The 20789-nt window shown below is 45.5% G+C and overlaps 1 protein-coding gene across 5 annotated transcripts in view; it reads left to right on the top strand.

Annotated features, from left to right (window-relative positions):
- PHACTR3 (phosphatase and actin regulator 3) overlaps positions 1–20789 on the top strand; it is a 258234-nt gene that overhangs the window by 202831 nt on the left and 34614 nt on the right. For all 5 annotated transcript variants that reach the window (XM_032257139.1, XM_032257138.1, XM_032257137.1 and 2 more), the window contains exon 8: positions 14576–14729. In XM_032257139.1, the coding sequence (XP_032113030.1) occupies positions 14576–14729 (154 nt within the window). The remainder of the gene's footprint in view (positions 1–14575; positions 14730–20789) is intronic.

Below are 20789 nucleotides of genomic sequence, written 5' to 3'. Positions count from 1 at the left end.
GTTGACGGGTGTCTATGGAGCTCTCTGCAGTTGACGGGTGTCTATGGAGCTCTCTGTGCAGTTGATGGGCGTCTATAGAGCTCTCTGCAGTTGACGGGCGTCTATGGAGCTCTCTGTGCAGTTGACAGGCGTCTATGGAGGTCTCTGTGCAGTTGATGGGTGTCTATGAGCTCTGTGCAGTTGACGGGTGTCTATGAGCTCTGTGTAGTTGACGGGTGTCTATGAGCTCTGTGCAGTTGACGGGTGTCTATGAGCTCTCTGCAGTTGACAGGTGTCCATGGAGCTCTCTGTGCAGTTGATGGGTGTCCTTGGAGCTCTCTGCAGTTGATGGGTGTCTGTGGAGCTCTCTGCATAATTGACGGGTGTCTGTGCAGCTCTCTGCATAGTTGACAGGTGTCTATGGAGCTCTCTGTGCAGTTGACGGGTGTCTATGGAGCTCTCTGCAGTTGACGGGTGTCTATGGGGCTCTCTGTGTAATTGACAGGTGTATGTGCAGCTCTCTGCATAGTTGACAGGTGTCTATGGAGCTCTCTCTATGCAATTGGCAGGTGTCCATGGAGCTCTCTCTGTGCTGTTGATAGGTGTTTACAGAAGTCTCTCTCTCTGCTGAATGTAGTTCTCAAGAATGGTGATCTTCACTAATCACTATACTTTTTGGGAAGTATTAAGGACTTTTATAATCCAGTGTGCCTGTGTTGTTTTAAATTTCATGGCTATGGTGGGAGTGGTGCCAGATTAAGGGAAACCATGCAGCGTGGAAGCAATAGGAAACCCTGTCGCTTATGCCCTCTTCTGTTTGCAATAGGAAAGCCTGTCGCTTATGCCCTCTTCTGTTTGCAATAGGAAAGCCTGTCGCTTATGCCCTCTTCTGTTGGCAATAGGAAACCCTGTCACTTATGCCCTCTTCTGTTTGCAATAGGAAACGCTGTCGCTTATGCCCTCTTCTGTTGGCAATAGGAAACCCTGTCACTTATGCCCTCTTCTGTTTGCAATAGGAAACCCTGTCGCTTATGCCCTCTTCTGTTGGCAATAGGAAACCCTGTCACCTATGCCCTCTTCTGTTTGCAATAGGAAACCCTGTCGCTTATGCCCTCTTCTGTTGGCAATAGGAAACCCTGTCACTTATGCCCTCTTCTGTTGGCAATAGGAAACCCTGTTGCTTATGCCCTCTTCTGTTGGCAAAACCATTTCCCAGTGCTGGCCTAGACACAGGGTAGGGAAATAGACACCACCTTTTTGTAGGAAGTTAGAATAGTGGCCTCCTTGTGGCGCTTGACCTGCTATGAAGAGTTGATGTTAACTTCTCAATGAGTATGTAAATCACACCCACGGGCACAGGCGCTCTGGCAGAGGATGGCCCATGCAGGCCTGTGATGGAGCTGGCAGTGCCCTGGCAAGTGCATTGGCTTTCAGGGCGAGGCTGGAAAGGACACTGAGCTGAGAGCCGGAGGAGCAGGGCTGGGAGGGTCTCACGGGCACAGAAGCTCTGGAATGGAAGGAAACTCAGCCTTTGAGGGGACTAAAGGGAAGAAGACAGGCAGAGATGGTTCTGGAGAAGCCAGCGGGGACATGGCCATGTGCAGCCTTTATCATGCCAGGATCTCATTCTCTAAAGGAAATGCACAAGAGGTATGGGGACAACTTTGGGGCTGCTGTACTGCCAACAACCATGGCACACACAAAACCCTCGCACAGCAGGAGCTGAGGAGGAGAGGAGAGTCCCTAGTCCCACTCCTCAGTCAGGCCCCCTGGCCAGGAGCTGGAGAGGAGGGTCCCCAGCACCACTCCTTAGTTGAGCCCCCTGGGCTAGAACTCAGGCTCTCAGACAGAGCCTGACTTTTCCACACCCACTTCCTCCTGGTTTACGGCCGTGTATAAAGCAAAGCACCCTCACCTTCCTCTTCGTGACAGACAGCAATGCTTTTTACAGAAACTAGGTTTGTAGAACTCCGGAGCTGTGGGATGGTAGAGAGCCATAGGACTATGTAGCAAAAATGCAACACTAGCTGCCCTCTGAAATACACACCCACGGGGGGTCTTTTCGTTTTATTATTTTTTTCCATAAATTATTGGGGTACAGGTGGTATTTGGTTACATAAGCTCTTTAGCGGTGATTTGTGAGGTTTTGGTGCACCCGTCACCCGAGCAGTACACACTGCACCCTATTTGTAGTCTTTTATCCCTCGTCTCCCCCCACTCTTCCCCCCAAGTCCCCACAGTCCATTGTATCATTCTTATGCTTTTGTGTCTTCATAGCTCAGCTCCCACATATCAGTGAGAACATACGATGTTTGGTTTTCCATTCCTGAGTTACTTCACTTGGAATAATAGTCTCCGATCTCATCCAGGTCACTGCAGAGTTGCGTGTTACTCTGGAGAAAGTTCATCAGCCCAGAAGGCCTGCCTGCATGCTCCCTTTTCAGACTGAGACAGTGACGCTTCCCTTACCCTCAGCTACCCATTGCAGGGGCTGGATGCCCCCACACCTGGCAGCCCCTCCTCCCCCGTTCTTGGCTCCGTCCTCTCATTAACCTCCAACACTGCTCTCTCCCTGGCTCCCAGGACACCCTCCCTGCCTTTCTTCCTGCCATCCTGTCCCCTCTTCCATGATCTGCCCCTAAAGGTGAGCAGAACCAAGCTTCCCGGCTCCTTCCTTTGCCGGTTCTGTGCTCTCTCTCGAGGCTCAGCCTCACATCTGCCCCCATAAGTGGATTGTCGAAAATCTCTATCCCTGGCTCCAGCTCTTTCTGATGCTAAGGCCCGACGTGTCCATTTGTTCACTGTCCCCATAGAGGCCCCGATGCACCCTGAACTCAGCAGAGCCAAAGCCAGCCTTGTCCTCTTTCCCAGGAAACCCGCTCAACTTCCCAGATCCTCATACTCGGCCAATGTCATCTCCATGTTTCCACGTCAAAGCCCAGGCAGTCCCCTCCTCCAACATTACAGTCTCACTCATTCAGAAAAGATGTGCCATGATATATGTGTCAGGCATGGCAGGGAAAGTCTGCCCTCAAGACCCCCAGAGTCTGGTGTCGGCATCTATAACAGTGTTACTGTTGTTTTAGAAAACGCCAGGCACTTCTGCCTCTGGCCGTGACAAAGCGATGGTAGCTGCCCTCCCACTAAAACCAAGTGAGAGACTGGGCAAAATGAATGAGAGGACTGTTTGAGGCATTGAATAGCAACAGTGTATGCCTGCCCTCCTTGAGAGAGTAGAGACCCCTGGGTGAGCCCATAATTGACCTCCCTGCTTTCTGCAGGAGACGTCTTCCTACAAGGTGCAGGGAGGTGGCCTCTGAGCAGAGTGGTGATCTCACTGAGGTGCGGAGGCAGAAACTGAAGTCTGGGCTACTGAAGCAGCTGGAGTTTGTAGGACAAGAAGGAGCTATGTAATGGGTTCTGTGCAGATCCAGTTGGCCATGGCCTGGGCTGTGCCTGTATGCAGAATTCTACAGGCTCAGCAGAGATTGCCTGTGGGCATGAGACCTGAAGTTCGGGGAGTGCTGGGAGATGTTGGGGGTTCAGCTCAAACAGAATGAAGAGACCTCAGTGAACGCAACAGACTGTTGAAATCCCACAAAGACCAAGCCTTAGGAATGAGGGGCATACCTTAAGACTTTGTTCAAAACCAAAATGGACCTGCAGTTATTATAAGTATATTAGATGTTTTTGAGGACAAAATGATCATAATGAATGACCAGATGGAGAATCTTAGAGAAACAAACCAAAAGAAAACCAAATGGAAGTTCTAGAATTAAACAGTACAATATCTGAAAATGTCACTGCTTGTGCAAAACAGACTCCAGGTTGTTCTCACACAGGGGCTTATAAAGTCAGAACAGAGGCCAGGCTGGGGTGAGTTGGGGAATCCCTGCCACCCTCTTGTCTCTCCTGGGACTTATTACTCCCTCTACTCAAATGCCAAAGCCTCAGGCACATCAGTTCATGCAGCCTGAGCTTCCAGGATTGCCAATCCTGGCTTGCAGTGTGTGCTGGGAAATGGTTGCATTAGCATAGTGGAGACATACTTCCTTGTAACTAAGACTTCACACATCTCTGTAATTATGTCCTTAGGATAAATTCCAACATGCAGCCTAATTGAGAAAAAGATATTTCATGGTGAGTTTGTTTTAACTCCAAAGCCTCTTTGCCTTATGTTCTTATTTATACACAATACCCCTTACAGTTCCTTTTTTTCTTTTTCTTTTCTTAATTTAACTTTTATTTAAGTTAAATAAAATAAAAGTTAAATTCAGGGGTACATGTGCAGATTTGTTATACAGATAAACTTGTGTCATGGGGGTTTGTTGTACAGATTATTTCATTACCCAGGTATTGATCTTAGTACTCATTGGTTATTTTTCCTGATCGTCTCCCTCCTCCCACCACATTGGCATCCTTTTTTTCCCTAGAGAGTACCTGATACTGGTTCTAAAAGCAGTAGCCAGCCAAGTGATACAGGGAGAAATGGCCAAAAGGGTTATTTTGTCAAAACCTACAGTAATCAGAAACTCTGACTTCGGAATTCTCCCCTTTCTAGGGATCAAGCTGACAAATATTCATATGCAGGCAGAGACATGTAGGAATGAGGACATTTTCTGCAGCTTTGGTTAGAAGCACAAAAACAAACAGTAATGTATGTGTCCATTTATTGTGAGCTGGACCAATAAATGATGGGGTTATGTGATGTTCACACTGTGGGATTACTGACAGTTATGAAAAGGAAAGAGCTGGATTAAAACACTGCTTTGGAACTAGGACCAGCTGTGGTGTGGAGGAAACAGCATATTGCAAAGTACTATGTATGGTGTGATCCCACTTTTGTAAAACATCAGAATTAAGTGGGAGTCTGTAAATTTTTAATTGTATAGAAATTTACAGACTCCCACTTAATTCTGGAAAGAAATAGGTCTGGAAGTAGATACTGCAAAATGCTAGCAGTAGCTTTTTTTAGAGGTGAAATGTGGGCAGAGAAAGGAAGACTATTTTTCCTCAATACTACTGTTAGACTTAAGTTGTTTGCAATGTACATACATTATTTTTGTAGCTGAGGAAGAGAACATAGTTCTCTGAGCTGAGCTTGGAGGCAGCCAGCTTTCTTCTCTCAACTGTGACCTTGGACAACTCATATCTCCACGGGCTTTGGTGTTCTTTTCATTAATTCGCCAGGGAGGTGAGGGTAAAAGTTGAACCTGGTGAGCACCTTTCAGCTCCACCATAGTATGAATGTTTGTCCCCTCCAAAACTCATGTTGAAATTCAATTGCCATTATAACAGTAATAAGAGGTAGGACCTCTAAGAGGTGATTGGGCCATGAGAGCTCCACCATCATGGGTGGGATTCATGCTGGTACAAAAGAGTCAGTCTGACCCCTCATCCTCTCTTTGCCCTTTTGTTATGTTACGACATCACAAGCAGGCCTCTAGCAGATTCTGGTTCCTTGCTCTTGGTCTTCCCAGCCTCCAGAACTGTGAGCCAGTAAATTTCTGTTCAATGTAAATTACCTAGTCTTGGGTATTCTGTTACAGAGCTCTAATTCTGATGGTCCGAGCAAACTCCCTGGTAGGTTGAAGGGTAGCTCTGACTGCAACTCCCCGTTGGGAAGCAAATCACTCTACAGCCTTGTCCTCTGGGAAGCCCTGACCTCAAGAATCATTGCCCAGAGGAGTGGCTAGAAGGCCACTCTGGAGAAGCATGCAAGCACTTTTCATACTCATTGTATTTCTATTTGTTTTTGCAAATGGTGATATGCTCACTACACATTGCAAGGGAACTAAAGACTGTGCTATGAAAAGTCTCTCCTACTTCAGTCTCTCAACAACCAGATTCCTTTTTCAAAGGAGCCCCAATGCTACTGGTTTCTTACCTGTCCCATTGGGGGTGTTTTATGCTTATACAAGCACAGATGTAGTAATATATATATATATTAAACTTTTCTATCTTGGAGATTATGTATCGAGGAGAAGGCTGATGTGAGATCTGCCTCCTCTTCTTTGTCCCTTTCCTGCCTCCCAACCCACCTAGGCCTAGAAGGGAGAATTATGATGACTATTTTTACAGACAGACACCTCTCTTCACTCTAGTGAGGGCAGCTGTTCATAGGATCAAAGTGCCATCTGTGGTCTTCATGGAGTGGGGCTGTCAGGAACAGCTGGGAACAAATGAAGGGCCTTGGAAGGATCAACCAGGTCTCATCTGTTGATGGACATATGGGTTATTTTTTAGCTATTACAGATACAGCTGCGATCAACATTTGTGTACAAGTCTTTGTATGGACATATGCTTTCACTTATCTTGGATAAATAGAAGTGGAATGGCTGTGTCATGTGGTAGGTCTTTAACTTTTTAATAAACTGAAAAATGTAAAGTGATCCTGCCATTTAGAGTGGTCCTCTGATACAATCTCAACATCAAGGTATTAGAGTTTCAGTTCCTCCACGTCCTCTCCAATACTTGATGTGGTCAGTCTTTTTAATTTCATCTAAAGGGTTCTGGGCAGATCCAGTTGGCCAAGGGCTGGGCTGTGCCTATATGCAGAATTCCATAGACTTAGCAGAGAGTTAGAATTTAATTTTTAATTCTAGTGGGTATGTAGTGATAGCTCATTATGGTTTTAATTTGCAATTTTTCTAATGATTAACAATGAGCATTTTTTCATATACTTATCATCATATCTTGGTTGGGAAAATGCCTGTTAAAATCTCTTGCCCATTTTTCAAAATTAGGTCAATTGTTTTTTAATGTTTGAGAGTTTCATGAGTTTCATTGGTCTATGTCTCTGTTTTTATGCTGTTTTGGTTACTATACCAAAATATTGTTTGGTACCATGCTGTTTTCATTACTGTAGCTTTGTAGTATCTCTATTTTGTTCTGTTTTGTTTTGAGACGGGGTCTCACTCTGTTGTCCAGGCTTGAGTGTAGTGGTAAGACCACAGCTCACTGAAGCCTTGACCTCCTGGCTTCAAGTGATCCTCCCACTTTGGCTTTCTGAGTAGCTGAGACTACAGACATGTACCACTACACCCAGCTAATTTTTGTATTTTGTGTATAGACGAGGTCTCGCTATGTTTTCGACGTTGCTCTTGAACTCTTGAGTTCAAGCAGTTCTCCCACCTTGGCCTCTCAAAATGCTGAGATTACAGGCGTGAGCCACTGCATCCAGCCTGTAGTAGTGTATCTTGAAGTCAGGTAGTGTTGTGCCTCCAGCTTTGTTCTTGCCCAAGATTGCTGTAAATATTCAGTGACTTTTGTGGCTCCATACCAATTTTAGATTCATTTTTTTCCCTAATTTTATGAATAATGTCATTGATATTTTGATGAAGATTGCATTTAAACTGTATGTCACTTTGGATAATAGAGGCATTTTAACAGTGCTTATTCTTCCAAGCCATAAACAAAGGATATCTTTTCATTTATTTGTGTCTTCTTCAATTTCTTTTAATGATTTATAATTTTCAGAATACAGATCTTTCATCTAATTGGTTATATTCCCATTTTATTTTGTGTAGCTATTGTGAATGGGATTATTTTCTTAATTTCTTTATCAGATACAGATAGTTTGCTATTGGTGTACAGGAACAGCAGGGATTTTTGTGTGTTGACTTTTGTATCCTGCAACTTTATGGAATTTGTTTATTTTAACAGTTTTTTGGTGAGATCTTTAGGGTTTTCTGTGTAGAAGATCATGTCATCTGCAAACAGGAACAATTTAGCTTTTCCTTTCTAATTTGGATGTCTTTTTTTCTGTAGCCTAATTGCTCTGGTTAGGACTTTTAGTATTTTGTTGAATGAAAATGGTAAAAGTGGGCACCCTTAGCTCACACCTGTAATCCCAGCACTTTGGAAGGCTGGGGTGGGTGGATCACTTGAAGACAGGGAGATCAAGACCAGCCTGGCAAACATGATGAAACCCCATCTGTACTAAAAATACAAAAATTAGCTGGGTGTGGCGGTGCATACCTGTAATCTCAGCTACTCAGGAGGCTGAGGCAGGAGAATCACTTGAATCTGGGCGGCAGAGGTTGCGGTGAGCCAAGATTTCACCACTGCACTCCAGCCTGGGCAACAGAGTGAAACTCCGTCTCAAAAAAAAGAAGTGGTTATCCTTGTCTTGTTTCAGATCCTGGAGGAAAGGCTTTCAATTTTCCTCCTTCAAAATGATGTTAACTATGGATTTGTCATATATGGCCTTTAATATATTGAGTTATATTCCTTCTAAACTGACTTCATTAAGAGGTTTTATTATGAAATGATGTTGAATTTTGTCAAGTGCCTTTTCTGCGTCTATTAAAATGATTAGGTTTTTTTTGATGTAACATACAATTTGCGTATATTGAACCATTCTTGCATTCCTGGGATAAATCCCACCTGATCATATTGAAGGAACTTTTTAAATGTGTTGTTGAATTTAATTTCCTAGTATTTTGTTGAGGATTTCCATGTCTGTGTTCATTAGGTACATTGGCCTATAGTTTTCTTTTTTGTGGTGTTCTTGTCTGGTTTTAGTAACAGGTAATGCTGGCCTTATAAAATGAGTTTGAAAATATTCCTTCCTTTTCAATATTTTAGAATAGTTTAAGAAGAACTGATATTAGTTCCTTAAATGTTTGGTGGAATTCAGAAGTGAAGCCATCAGGTCCTGGACTTTTCTTTGATAGGAAATTTTTTAGTAATAATTCAATATCCTTACTCATTATTGGTCTGTTCTGACTTTCCATTTCTTCAGAATTAAATCTTGGTAGAATGTATGTGTCCAGAAAATGATCCATTTATTCTAGGTTATCCTAGAATAAATGTGTATTGTGCATGTAATTGTTCAAAGTGTCATGATTGTTTCTATTTCTGTGGTATCAGTTGCAATGTTCCATTTTTCATCTCTGATTTTGAGTCTTTTGTTTCTTAATCTAAAGACTTGTTAGCTTTATCTTTTTTTAAAAAAAACTCTTCATTTTGTTAATCTTTATATTTTTCTCATCTTAATTTCTGTTCTAACCTTTAATTTTTTTCCTTCTACTAATTTTGAGTTGAGTTTGTTTTCCTGGTTTCTCGAGGTATAGTGTTAGGTTGTTTATTTCACATCTATTTTTTTATGTAGGCAATTATCATTGTATACTTCCTTGTTATAACTGCCTTTGCTGTATCTCATAGGATTTGGTATGTTTTGTTTCAATTTTTGTTTGTCTAGAGATACTTTCTAATTTCCCTTTAAATTTCTTTGTTGACTCCTTGGTTATTCAGGAGCATGACATTTTATTTCCTCATATGTGTAAAGTTTCTGAAGATCCTCCTGTTATTAATTTCTAGTTTTACACCTTTGTAGTCAGAGAATATACTTGATATGATTTCAGTCTTCTTAAATTTGTTGCGATTTGTTTTCTGGCCTAATATATGATCTGTCTTGGAGAATGTGCCCTGTGCAATTGAGAAAAATGTGTATTCTGCAGCTGCTGGATAGAATGTTTTGTAAATGCATTATTATGTCTGTTCAGTCTAGAGTACACTTTAAATCCAATATTTCTCTGTTCATTTTCTGTCTGGATGATCTGTCCATTGCTGAAGGTAAGATGTTGACATCGCCTGCTATTATTGGATTTCAATTTATCTCTCCATTTAGATCAATAATATGTGTTAATATATTTAGGTACAAATTTGTATGCATATATTTTTACAAAGTTAATATCCTCTTGTTGAATTGACTTCATCATTTTATAATCAGCTTTTATGTCTCTTTTTACAGTTTTTGACTTAAACTCTATTTTATCAGATATAAATATAGTTACTCCTGCTTTTCTTTGGGTTTCAATTTGCATGAAGTATTTTTTTTCCTTCCCTTCACTTTCAGTCTCTTTCCTTAGAGGTGAAGTGAATCTCTTGTAGGCAGCATACAATTAGATCTTATTTTTAAAGATCCATTTAGCCCCTCTATATTTTAGCTGGAGAATTTATTCATTTATATTCAAAGTTAGAATTGATGGGTAAAGACTCCTGCCATTTTGTTTGTTGTTTTCTGGTTGTTTTATAGATGTTTTGTTCCTCTTTGCCTCTGTTTGATAGTTTTCTGTAGTGCTAAGCTTTGATTGTTTCCTTGTTCTCATTTGTGTATCTGCTGTAATTTTTTTGTTATCATGAGACTTATATAAAAAATTATTAAGTTATAAAGACTATTTTAAGTTGAAAACAACTTAACTGTGGTCACATACAAATACTCTAGACTTTTACCTTACCCCACCCCCACAATTTATAATTTTGTTGCCTTAATTTACATCTTTTTAATTCTGTGTGTTTCTTAACAACTTATTGTAGCTATAGTCATTTTATTTTAGTTTATTATACTGTATTATTGTTTATTATACAAGTTCTGGGGTACATGTGCAGGACATTCAGGTTTGTTACATAATTAGACACATACCATGGTGGTTTACTGCATCCATCACCTCGTTATCTACATTAGGTATTTCTCCTAATGCTATCCCACCCGTAGTCCCACACCCCTTGACAGGCCCCTGTGATACCTCTATTATCACTGTCTGCTTCAGGTGATAGTATGTTGCTTCACTTTGAGGCTCATGACCTCACCACAGTGTACTTCTATTCTCCTTTCCTAATATTGGTTCTGTTGTTGTCCACTTCTCTGATGTTCTAAACCTCATACTACTTTATTTTTATGATCAAAGTCAGCTTTCTTTTAAAAATAAATAAGAAAAAATTATATATTTACACTTGTGGTTACCATTTCTATTACTCTTCTTTCCCTTGTATAGATTCAGATTTCTGTCTGCTATCATTTTCATTCTGCCTAAAGGATTTCCTTTGTCATTTCTTGTAATGAGGTCTGCTGGTGATGCAGTCTTCCAGCTTTTTTATGTCCAAGAAGATATTTATTTTGTCTTTATTTTGAACGATATTTTTTCAAGTCTGGAATTCCGAGTTTGTTTGTTTTTTTTTTCTTTCATTACTTTGTGTTTGTTGCTCCACGTCTTCTCATCGGCATTGTTTCTCTTGACACATCTGCCATCATCATTCTCTTTGTTACTCTATACAGAGAATATAGAGAATGTCTTTTTACTTCTGTACACTCTTAATGTTTCCTCATGGTTACAGATTTTGATCATGATGGCCCAGACACAGTTTTATGTTTTATGCTTAAAGTTCACTGACTTTTTCCTGCTTCTTTGCAGGCATGGTAGTTTTTTATTGGATGATACATGTTGTGAATTTTACCTTCTTGGGTGTCGGATGTTTTTTGTATTCCTGTAAATGCTCTTGAGTTTTGTTCTGGGAAGCTGTTAAGTTATTGAAAGGAGTCTAATTCATCCAGGTTTTGCTTTTGTTGGATAGAACCAGAGCAGTGCTCAGTTGCTGAGTTAGCTCAACGGCTAACTCTCCCATTCCAGATGCAGAACCCTCAGTGTACTCCATTCAATGCCCTGTACATCATGAAGTTTTCCGTCTGGCTGATGGGACCCGGCCCTCTGTCCAGTGCTGTGTGTGCACCAGGCACTGTTACCTCATCATTTCTGATCATTCGTTCCTCAGAGGCACACGTTAACCCACTAAAGGTTCAAGGGACCCTCTGCAGATCTTTGGGTCTTCTTTCTCTGCAACTCTTTCCTCTCCAGGTCTCTTTTATGCTCACTCTGGCTTCCCTGATCCTCATGTCCTCTCAGCTTCATCTTCGCAACTCAGGGAGTTTTCCAGGCTCTTCCTGGGTTCACCCTCCCTGGTTGTGGCCTGGTGACTCTCCAGAGGCCATAGCTGGCCAGTCATGGGGCTACTCCATTCGATTCTCATTTCTCAAGGATCACTGCCCTTTGTTGCAGATTTCTAACATGTTGAAAACTACTGTTTTGTACATTTTGACTTTGTGTTTGAGGTTTGAGTGAGAAAGACAATTCAGTCCATGTTTTTCCACTGCAGTCAGAAGCAGAAGTTAATGTCATAACTTTGTACTTTGAAGGCTAGACAAGTTTTCACAGAGCATTCCTTCTAGAGAACAAACTTGGCTCTACTATTGGGTGTCCCTGGATGGGAACCCCACTTCTCTTTTAGGCTTCAGCTCAGATTCTACTTCCTTCAGAAATCCCTTTTGGGCACTCTACCTTCCCTCTGTAGCTTATGTTTTCTCTCTTACACCAGATCATTCTGCTGTTTTTATGTTTGTATATGGCAAAAATGAATGAGATATAATCCTCGCTATGAATAAACTCACCGTATTTGTTTTTCTCCATGGAGTGAAAATGTTTTAAGCTCACATAATGACCATGGTTAGGGAAAGAGCCACACAAATAATTAGGATATATTGTGACAGTGCACAAATGGAAACACACATAATGTGCCTGAGAACATGACACTTGCTGGCGTCACGTTTCCTTCCCTCACCTGACCAAGCTCAGCCAGACGTGTGCTGCATCTTCCCCATGTTTGCTCTTCAGTGCCATGGATGGGAGAGGCGCCTTATGGACAGGTGCCTCATTGAACAGCAGATCCGTGAATGTCAGGCTGGGAGTGTGGTCTCTGGGTTCAGGCCTAGGTTTACATCCTGGTTCTGCCTCTTAACCACTCTATGCTTCAATGGGAGAGCAGGAGGTCCTGCTTAGTTTTGGATGTGCAAAGTTTGAGATGCCTGCTAGAGATCCAGGGGGAAGCATGGTGAAGAAAGCTAATGTGCAAGCCTGGAGTTCAGGAGGGAGGTGGTGTCTGCGGATGGAAATCTCGAGCCAGTAGCAGTTGGTTCTTAGTGTCGTGGGACACAGGAGGTCATGTAAGAAGCAAATGTGGACAGAGAGGGAAGGAGTTTGAGGATTGGGTCCTGGGCACACCCACATCTGGAGGTGGAGGAGATGATGAAAGCCAGTGAAGTAAACTGAGACACGGTCATTGGGGCAGGAGTATAGCAGGCTAGGGCAGAGACCTGGAAGGAGAGAGAAGAGAGCCTTTCACAAAGAAGGGAGTGACCGACAGTGTCCAGAGGCTCTGTACTTCTGTGTGCTTGAGTACAGAGTCTGGGCTTCTCTTGAGCATCCTTTGCTCCACTGGGATGGAAGATGGGACCTGCTAAGACTGGGGTTGGGGCAGTGTCCCGAGCCCCACATGTTTGTGTGTCTGTGTGCAGGGAATGTGGAAGGCAGCTCCTGCTTGGTGACGTGGAGCTGAGAGTGGTGCCACTTAGCAGCTATCTGTGCCACTCTGGTACTCAGAGAGAAGGAGCCGGCAGTACCCACCCTTCCTCCTAAGCCCTGTCAGTTGTGCATTGGAAAGGTGCCCTCGCCCACCACATTTGCTGGAGTTGGACTACAGCTGGTAATATCAGGGTTCTGTGTTTTATTTCGTTTAATTTCTTGCACAATGCATGGATTTTTATTGAGTTTTGCCAATATGAAGCTCCATAGGGTATTACCGAGCAAGGCTGGTCTGAAGATAAATCAAAATTGTGTACTTGGAAAGACAATGCTGTATTATTTTCAAAACCCCCTGAGAGAAAAGGCTTTTTGCACTGGGTGAACTCCGGATCAGGTCCAGTGCAGACACTTGCAAAAAGGGGTGTTCCAGGAACACAGCATGGGTCAAGTGATGACAGTTTGTGGGGAATGGGTCTCTGAAGAGCTCTAACCCAGTCTGTTTCCTTTTTGGCTGCCAGGCTGCTAGTCTTCACCACAAATGCAGACTGTCACATGTCAAGGCTATTGCAGAGCTGAAGAATGGGACACAGGACTGGAAAGGCGAAACATTCTTTTCAAAATTCAGCCAATTTTTCTGGAATAAACGTTCCTTGCTTTGCTGTAAACCTATGCTTAATTTCCAGAATTGTGAAAAAGTTGACTGTAATTTTTTTTTTTTTTGCCACCTTCCTTTGCTTTTCCAAAGGAGAGATTTTTGTTTTGCCATTTTCTGTGATGTTACTTAACAATGTTGTAAGTAACATTGTTACTGTGGGGGAAGGCTGTCACTTAAAGTCTATGCACGAGGCAGATAATAAACAAACTGGAAAGCCATCAGCTGTGGAGGGATTAAGATAAGTGGAGTGGTGTGATTGGAGGTGCGGGGGCTTCTGAGGAGCTGGGTCCGGGCAGAGCTGTGTGGTAGGCAGAGAAAGGAGATGACATGGAGACCCTCAGGTGGTCATCTAGAAACTGAAGGAGAGCCATGTGTCTGGCGGGACAGTGGGCAGGGAGAAAGGGCAAGGGTCATATGGAGCTAGGTAGGGGCAGCGGCCGCCATGGGGAAAGGCACTGTGTCATTTCTGGTCCAAACTCAGACGTTTTTGAAAGAAAAAAGTGGATGCTATTAATAGTCATCTGGGACAACAGGTGTTAATGGGGACTGTTCCTGGAAACCCATGAGTAGGGGGCTTAGTGGACAGAGACAGTGATATCACCTTGCCCCTGAGCTGCCCACTGTTCACTGGAAAGTGCCCCAAGCTGTGAGCGTGTGTCCTGTCCTCTCAGTTCTAGCCACCATCACCCTGGTCCGCAGTCCTTCCTCTGGCAGGTGGGTAGCTCCATTGACAAGCCAGCTCTCCACTAAGACCTGTCTGCTTTGTCCCCTTCTCTCCTCTTACCCTGGATGGGGCGCTTAGGAACACTACCACGGAAATGCAAGAAGGAACTCCTGGCCGTGAAACTAAGGAACCGGCCCAGCAAACAAGAACTAGAAGACCGGAACATTTTCCCCAGAAGGACTGATGAAGAAAGACAGGAGATCCGGCAGCAGATCGAGATGAAGCTCTCCAAGTAAGTGGCAGCGTGCGGGCACAGCAGGGCTGCACCCTGGCCTTGCAGGCTGAGCCCTCTGAGATCCCACATCCTGGGTGTGCCAGGCCGGGGAGCACTCACAGTGTCTGCGGCGGGTCTCCTGGCCCCGCCACCGTTGACATTTGGGGCTGCATAGCTCTTTGCTGTGGGGGCTGTCTGTGCATCCCGTATGGATGTTTAGTGGCACTCCCGGCCCCTGTACACTACACTTCCTGTTATGACCAAAACTGTCCCTGGACATGCCTCCTGGGGTGTGGATTGCTCCACTGGCCTGTAGGAGCCAGGCAAGGACTGGGCCAAACTGATGAGGGCGTGGCTTGTCAGTGTTAGGGACGGGGAGTCTCTGTCCACCTCTATCTGACCATTTTCCTGCAAGAATGTGGGTCCAGTGCGGCCAGATCTTCTAAGTTTGTGATGTAAAGCTACATCCACACCCAACACACACCCACACACACACACGGTTATGCAGGCATGTGTCATTTAATGACAGGATACATTCCGAGAAATGCGTCATCATTAGATTTTGTCTTTGTGGGAACGTCACAGAGTGCACTACACAAACCCAGAGGGTGCGGTCAGCTGCACATCCGAGGGTAAGCTGCAGCCCAGTGGCTCCGAGGCCACACGCCCCACGGCACAGACCGCGCTGAATACTGTGGGCAATTCTAGCACATTACCGTATAGAAACATTCCTCAACAGAGAAGAGGTACAGTATAAATATGACATACAAAATAAAAACTGCTACATCTGTCTAGAGCACTTACCATGAGTGGAACTCGCAGGCCTGGAAGCTGCTCTGGGGGAGTCCTGAGTGGGTGGGGAGTGTGAAGGCCAGGGCAGGGCCGGGCCCCGCAGCAGCTGTCACAGACGCTGCATGCTGAGGCTATGCTACATTTATAGAAAAATTTTTTCTTCAATAATAAGTTAACCTTAGCTTACTGTAAATAAACTTTACCTTTCGGACTCTTATAATAACACTTAGCACAAAACACACATTATACAGCTGTACAGAAATAATTTCTCTTTTTCCTTATTCCATAAGCTTTTCATATTTTTCAATTTTACTTTTTAAATGTTTTATTAAAACACAAATGCCAGATTAGCCTAGGCCTGCACACTTTCAGACCATCGAGATCTGTCTTCCTCCTCCACATCCTGTCCCACAGGGGCAAGTGAATTGTAAAGCAGCCTCCGGCGGGTCCCTCAGGAAAATTCCAGAAGGCACTGTTCTCACAGGAGATGCAGCTCCACGCATGGCACCGCCCCTGTGGGACAAGATGTGTTCTGAGGGACCTGCCGGAAGCTGCTTTACAATTCACTTTTCTTTGTAATAAGTAGGAGGAGTACACTCTAATCATTCAAATAGTAGTGAATACATAAAGCAGTAACATGGTTATGTAATAACACGATCAAGTACGATGAACCGCACAGTTATGTGTACTAGACTTTTAGAGGACTTGGCGGCACGGTAGGTGTTTTTACACCAGCATCGACACAAACATGTAAGGAACGCGTTACACCAATATGTTATATGACAGCAACAACGTCACTAGGCGTTAGGAATTTTACAGCTCCGTCTTCATCTTACAGGACAGCTGTCGTCTATGTGGCCTGTCACTGAAATGTCATGAGGCGCATGTCTACATATATACACATGCATGTACATACGCATCATTTTCTGGACAGTGTGCACACCGAGTCCACCCATCTGCTGTCTGACTGCGACCCAAAGCCGTGGGTGGGCACCTGCTGTGTTGCACCCCCCGAAGGTTCCCTGGGTGGTCCCTGTGGTCTGCTGGGCTGGAGATGGATGATGCCATGGGGCAGGACAGAGTTGAGCTGCTGCGTCTTGCTGGGTGAGGTCTTAGGGTCCCAGGCATGCCCCTGAGACAGCGTGGGGGCCTTCTCTTGGAAGGCAAGGCTGCCATGAGCTAGGTGGAGCTGCCCTGTGTGGCTCTCCAGGGTTGGGCACCTCCCTAGTTGCTCTCCACATTCCAGAGCAATTGGAGTTCAAACCCCTTAGAGCTTGCTGCGTAGCCGGGTTCACGCCCATGACACTGCCCAAAGCTGCCAAGAGCCAGGGAGCAGGCATCGGTGGGCTTTCAGACGAAAGTCATGCCATTCCGGCAGGGTGAGCCTCTGTGTCCTCTGAACCTACCAGGCTGGATGGCGGGCCAACGGGTCCTGCATGCGGCAGGAGGGGACATTCTGTTGGAGCTCATGCACGCTGTCCCAGCAGCCACAATGGGCCTCTCCTGCCCATACTTGTAAGATGTGAGCTGTCTGTGCAGGGCTGGGCTTGGCAGACAGTGCCCTGGACTGCCCCTAGTCCGCACGCTCCCTCATTAAACCTCAAACACCCAACCCTTCCCCTGAGGGAAACCAGCTCAGGGAGTGCCACCGCCTCTGTTGATTTGTTCTCCACCCTTGCCGTCCCCTGCCCCAGAGTCACTGGAGACCCTGGGAAAATGCAGGTTCTGATGCTGTAGGTGCAGTGAGGCCTGAAAGTCTGCATTTCTAGCAAGCTTCTGGGGCTGCTGACCCCACTTGCTGCCGGGCTGCAGGTCACACTTTGAGAGGTGATGGTCTGCAGCAGGGTGCCCGGCCTGGGTACCATTGATGTTTGGGCCCAGATCGTTCTCCGTAGAGGGGCTGTTAGCAGCATCCCTGCCCCCACCCACTAGATACTAGCAGTCCACCCTCCACTCTGACCACGAAATGCGTCCCAGAGGCCCCCCAGTGTCCCCTGAGGTTAGAGAAAACAGAATGGTCCCTGGGTGAGAATCCATGATCTGAAGGTTGAACACCCACTCTGGGCAGATTTTCCTCTAGCAGGGGGGTCCCTTCATTACGAGGAAGGGTTGTTTCTCATCTCTGCTGGGGAGCTTGGGCCCAGTGATCTCAACTCCCACCCAAATCCTTACTGGAGTGTTTTCACAGAGGAGGGCCGTGAAGGTGAGCGGGTGAGGCCCGGCCTGGAGCGGGACTGTGCATAGAATGCGCTATCCTGCCCTTCCAGGCGTTGCAGAGCTGTTTGGGGCGCCGGAGCGGGCGGCATTTCTACCAGCGTTTGGAAAATCTTTGCCGGCCCCACAGTGTCCTCATCCCAGGCGTTCAGCTCTGCAAGCCTCCGTGATGGGGCACGGGTTCCTCCCAAGGCTTGGTTTTCCGTTTCTCTGATTTCTGGTGAGGTTGAACATTGTTTTCAGTTTTTATCAGCTTTTTGGTTTCTTCTTTGATTTATATACTTTGCCTGAAGTTTTCTTTATCTTAATGATTTTTCAGAGTTTACTTTTGAACCTGTGGCTTCTAATCCTTCCCAGTTTTGAGTTAGACGATTCTTCTCTCTGTTTGGGGCTTGTGTTTTCGGTTTTAAAATACTTTTCTTTGAGGCACCGAAGTTTTGAGTTTTAGGTTTGTCAGAATTCCGATCATAAATTTCAGGAACTCACAGCCTTTCTCTGCGAGGACCAAGGTGTCAGCATTTTGAGGTTTGTGAGCCCAGCTGTCTCCAGCCCTGCTCAGTTCGGCTGCTGTACCAATGAAGTAGCTGAAGGGGCACGGCTGTGTGCCAATAAAACTTCATTTACAAAGAATAGCCAGCGGTCCATTGGGTTCAGCTGGCACTTTGCTGACCCCTGATGTGCTTTATGGTTTGCACTGTTTGTACGTGTTTAAAAATCCTTCCCAGCCTGGAGGTAAACAGAATTCCATTCTCTCCTGTTATTTGCAGATGCCTTTACTTGTGCTAGTTTATGATGGTTTTCTATTTGATAATCAGACCAACTTCTTTCAAATTAAAATATTAAGTGAATTGATAGAAACAAAAAAGAAGTAATGGATGACAGCACATGTGGTTCCAAAAGCAACAATTCTAGTGGTACTTGGAATGAGAGAAGCCTGGGGTCCCCGCCCCTGACTGCGGAGGTGGAGAGGGGAGAGGGGAGAGGGGAACGGGGAGAAGATTGGGCTGCACTTTGGGATATCCCAAATGCCCCGCTATGTAAGAAATACCAGTAACACGGGCCCTGTGACTTGCTTTTATTCCATCACTTACTGAGTCTGGAACTAATTTTAAACCTTGGGCTGGAATGTAGTAGCTCCCTAGATATTTGTCACCATGTTCAAAAACCCAGAATTAGAGAAGACGGCAGCAGAGGCGCTGCCTCCCAGGAGGTCAGACATGGTTTCTGGAGGCACGGCTTGTTTCCCCGACAGCAGTGGCTTAATTGGTCTCCCTTTGTCTCGGCTCTGCTCCTTTCAGAGATTCCTCCACCATCTCTTGCTAAGTCAGTCAGCCTCTGGTTGCCATGGCAACGTGCCATCTACCGTATCCCAAAGAACATTTGCTATTTCCTTTTTCTAATTTCCAGAACCTTCATATTTTATCTTCTGAGTGCTGCTGGGCCTTTTCCAGGTGAAGCAGTCACTGCTCCCCACGGCCACTCCAGAACACATCCACGTGTTTGGCCCGGGACCCCTAGGGATGTCAGGGTCCCGTTTGAAAGAGTAAAGGTCTTTGCTGATTTTCACCCCCTCTCTGTCTAGGAGCTCAGCTTAACTTGAGTAGATGCATCCTCAGGCTGTGAGAGACCCACAGCTACTGAATGGAAGGTGTGGCCTGGAAATTATGCACAGAGGCACGACCTGTATTGCCTCCATCCTGTCTGCGGCCACCGTTTAAGGAGAACTGTGGGAAGGACCTGCTGCTGGCTTTCAGCATGGGTGCCAGCCACGTGCTGGGTGTCTGCCTTACTTTCATTTCCTTAGTCTTCACAGTGGCCGGTAAAGCAGGTGTTGCTATCATCTCCATTTTACAGATGGGAAAATTAAGCTTTAATGAGAAGGTGTCTGGCCCAGGGCCAAGCACCTCGCGGAAGCTGCTGAAGAGTGAGCCAGGGCCTGGGAGAACCACTCTAGACGCTGGGGCTCCCTAAACACTGAGGCTTGGCTTTGAATTTTCTTACATTGGTTTCGCTTCGTTCAGAGTATCTGCTGGCAACCAGGCCTCTCAGGCAAAGGACTTCACCTTTGCATTAAAGCAGTGCAGAATGTTGGCCGGACATGGTGGCTCACACCTATAATCTCAGCACTTTGGGAGGCTGAGGCGGGCATATCACTTAAGGTCAGGAGTTTGAGACCAGCCTGGCCAATATGAAACCCCATCTCCACTAAAAATACAAAAATTAGCTGCGCGTGGTGGCAGGTGTATATAGTGCATATAGTCCAGCTACTTGGGAGGCTAAGGCAGGAGAATTGCTTGAACCCGGGTGGTGGGGGTTGCAGTGAGCTGAGATTGTGCCATTGCACTCTAGCCTGGGTGACAGAGCGAGACTCTGTTTCGGGTAAAAAAAAAAAAAAGGCAGTGCAGAATATCACCCAGCACGGAGCAGTGGGGGGTTGGACATTGTCAGGGGGAACATAAAGGAAGAGACGCAGCCCCGCCAGGGCTGTGGAGCAGTGTGGCAGGCGGGCTAGAACCCAGCCGCCCCTGTGTCAGCTGCATGAGACAGGCCAGCACCACTGTCTCAGAATCTCTCTCCTGGTTTGTGAAATGGGGATGGCGATAGTACCTGCCTTAGGGCCCTCTGGAAGGTTCCACTTTAGTCCTTGTAGAGAGTCGTAAAAGCATGTTCTCAGCAGGGGGTGCTGGGGGCCGGAGATGCTGCTGTCGCAGTAAGGCAGGGTGCACTCCTGGGCAAGCTGTCACCTGCACCCGGCAGAGGCTAGCAGCAGCCGGAGGAGGCGGTCACGATGCCAGGGGGCTGTGGATGCAGGAACACTGGTGTTGATGGGGCTGGAGTGTCCTTCCCCTTGGTGACTGTTGTGTAATTTTGCCCGGAGAGCGAGGAACAGGGCGGGCATCTCCTAAGTCATGCACAGACCTTCTATTGTCGCTCCCCTTGGGGCATTCTTTGCTCCCAGGAGTATGCGTGAGAAGCTGATTAATGCTCAGTAGCATCTTTCAGGGGGAGCACTTAGCAGGCTCGGCAGCAGTTAGTGGGTCTCTGAGTGGCTTCTCTGTACGTTTTGTTCTG

This window comes from Sapajus apella, unplaced genomic scaffold, assembly GCF_009761245.1.
Source record: "Sapajus apella isolate SASKATOON/1434 unplaced genomic scaffold, GSC_monkey_1.0 scaffold96, whole genome shotgun sequence".
Lineage (NCBI taxonomy): Eukaryota > Metazoa > Chordata > Mammalia > Primates > Cebidae > Sapajus > Sapajus apella.
The sequence above is the reverse complement of the archived record's forward strand: the minus strand, read 5'-3'. Positions and strand labels throughout refer to the sequence as shown.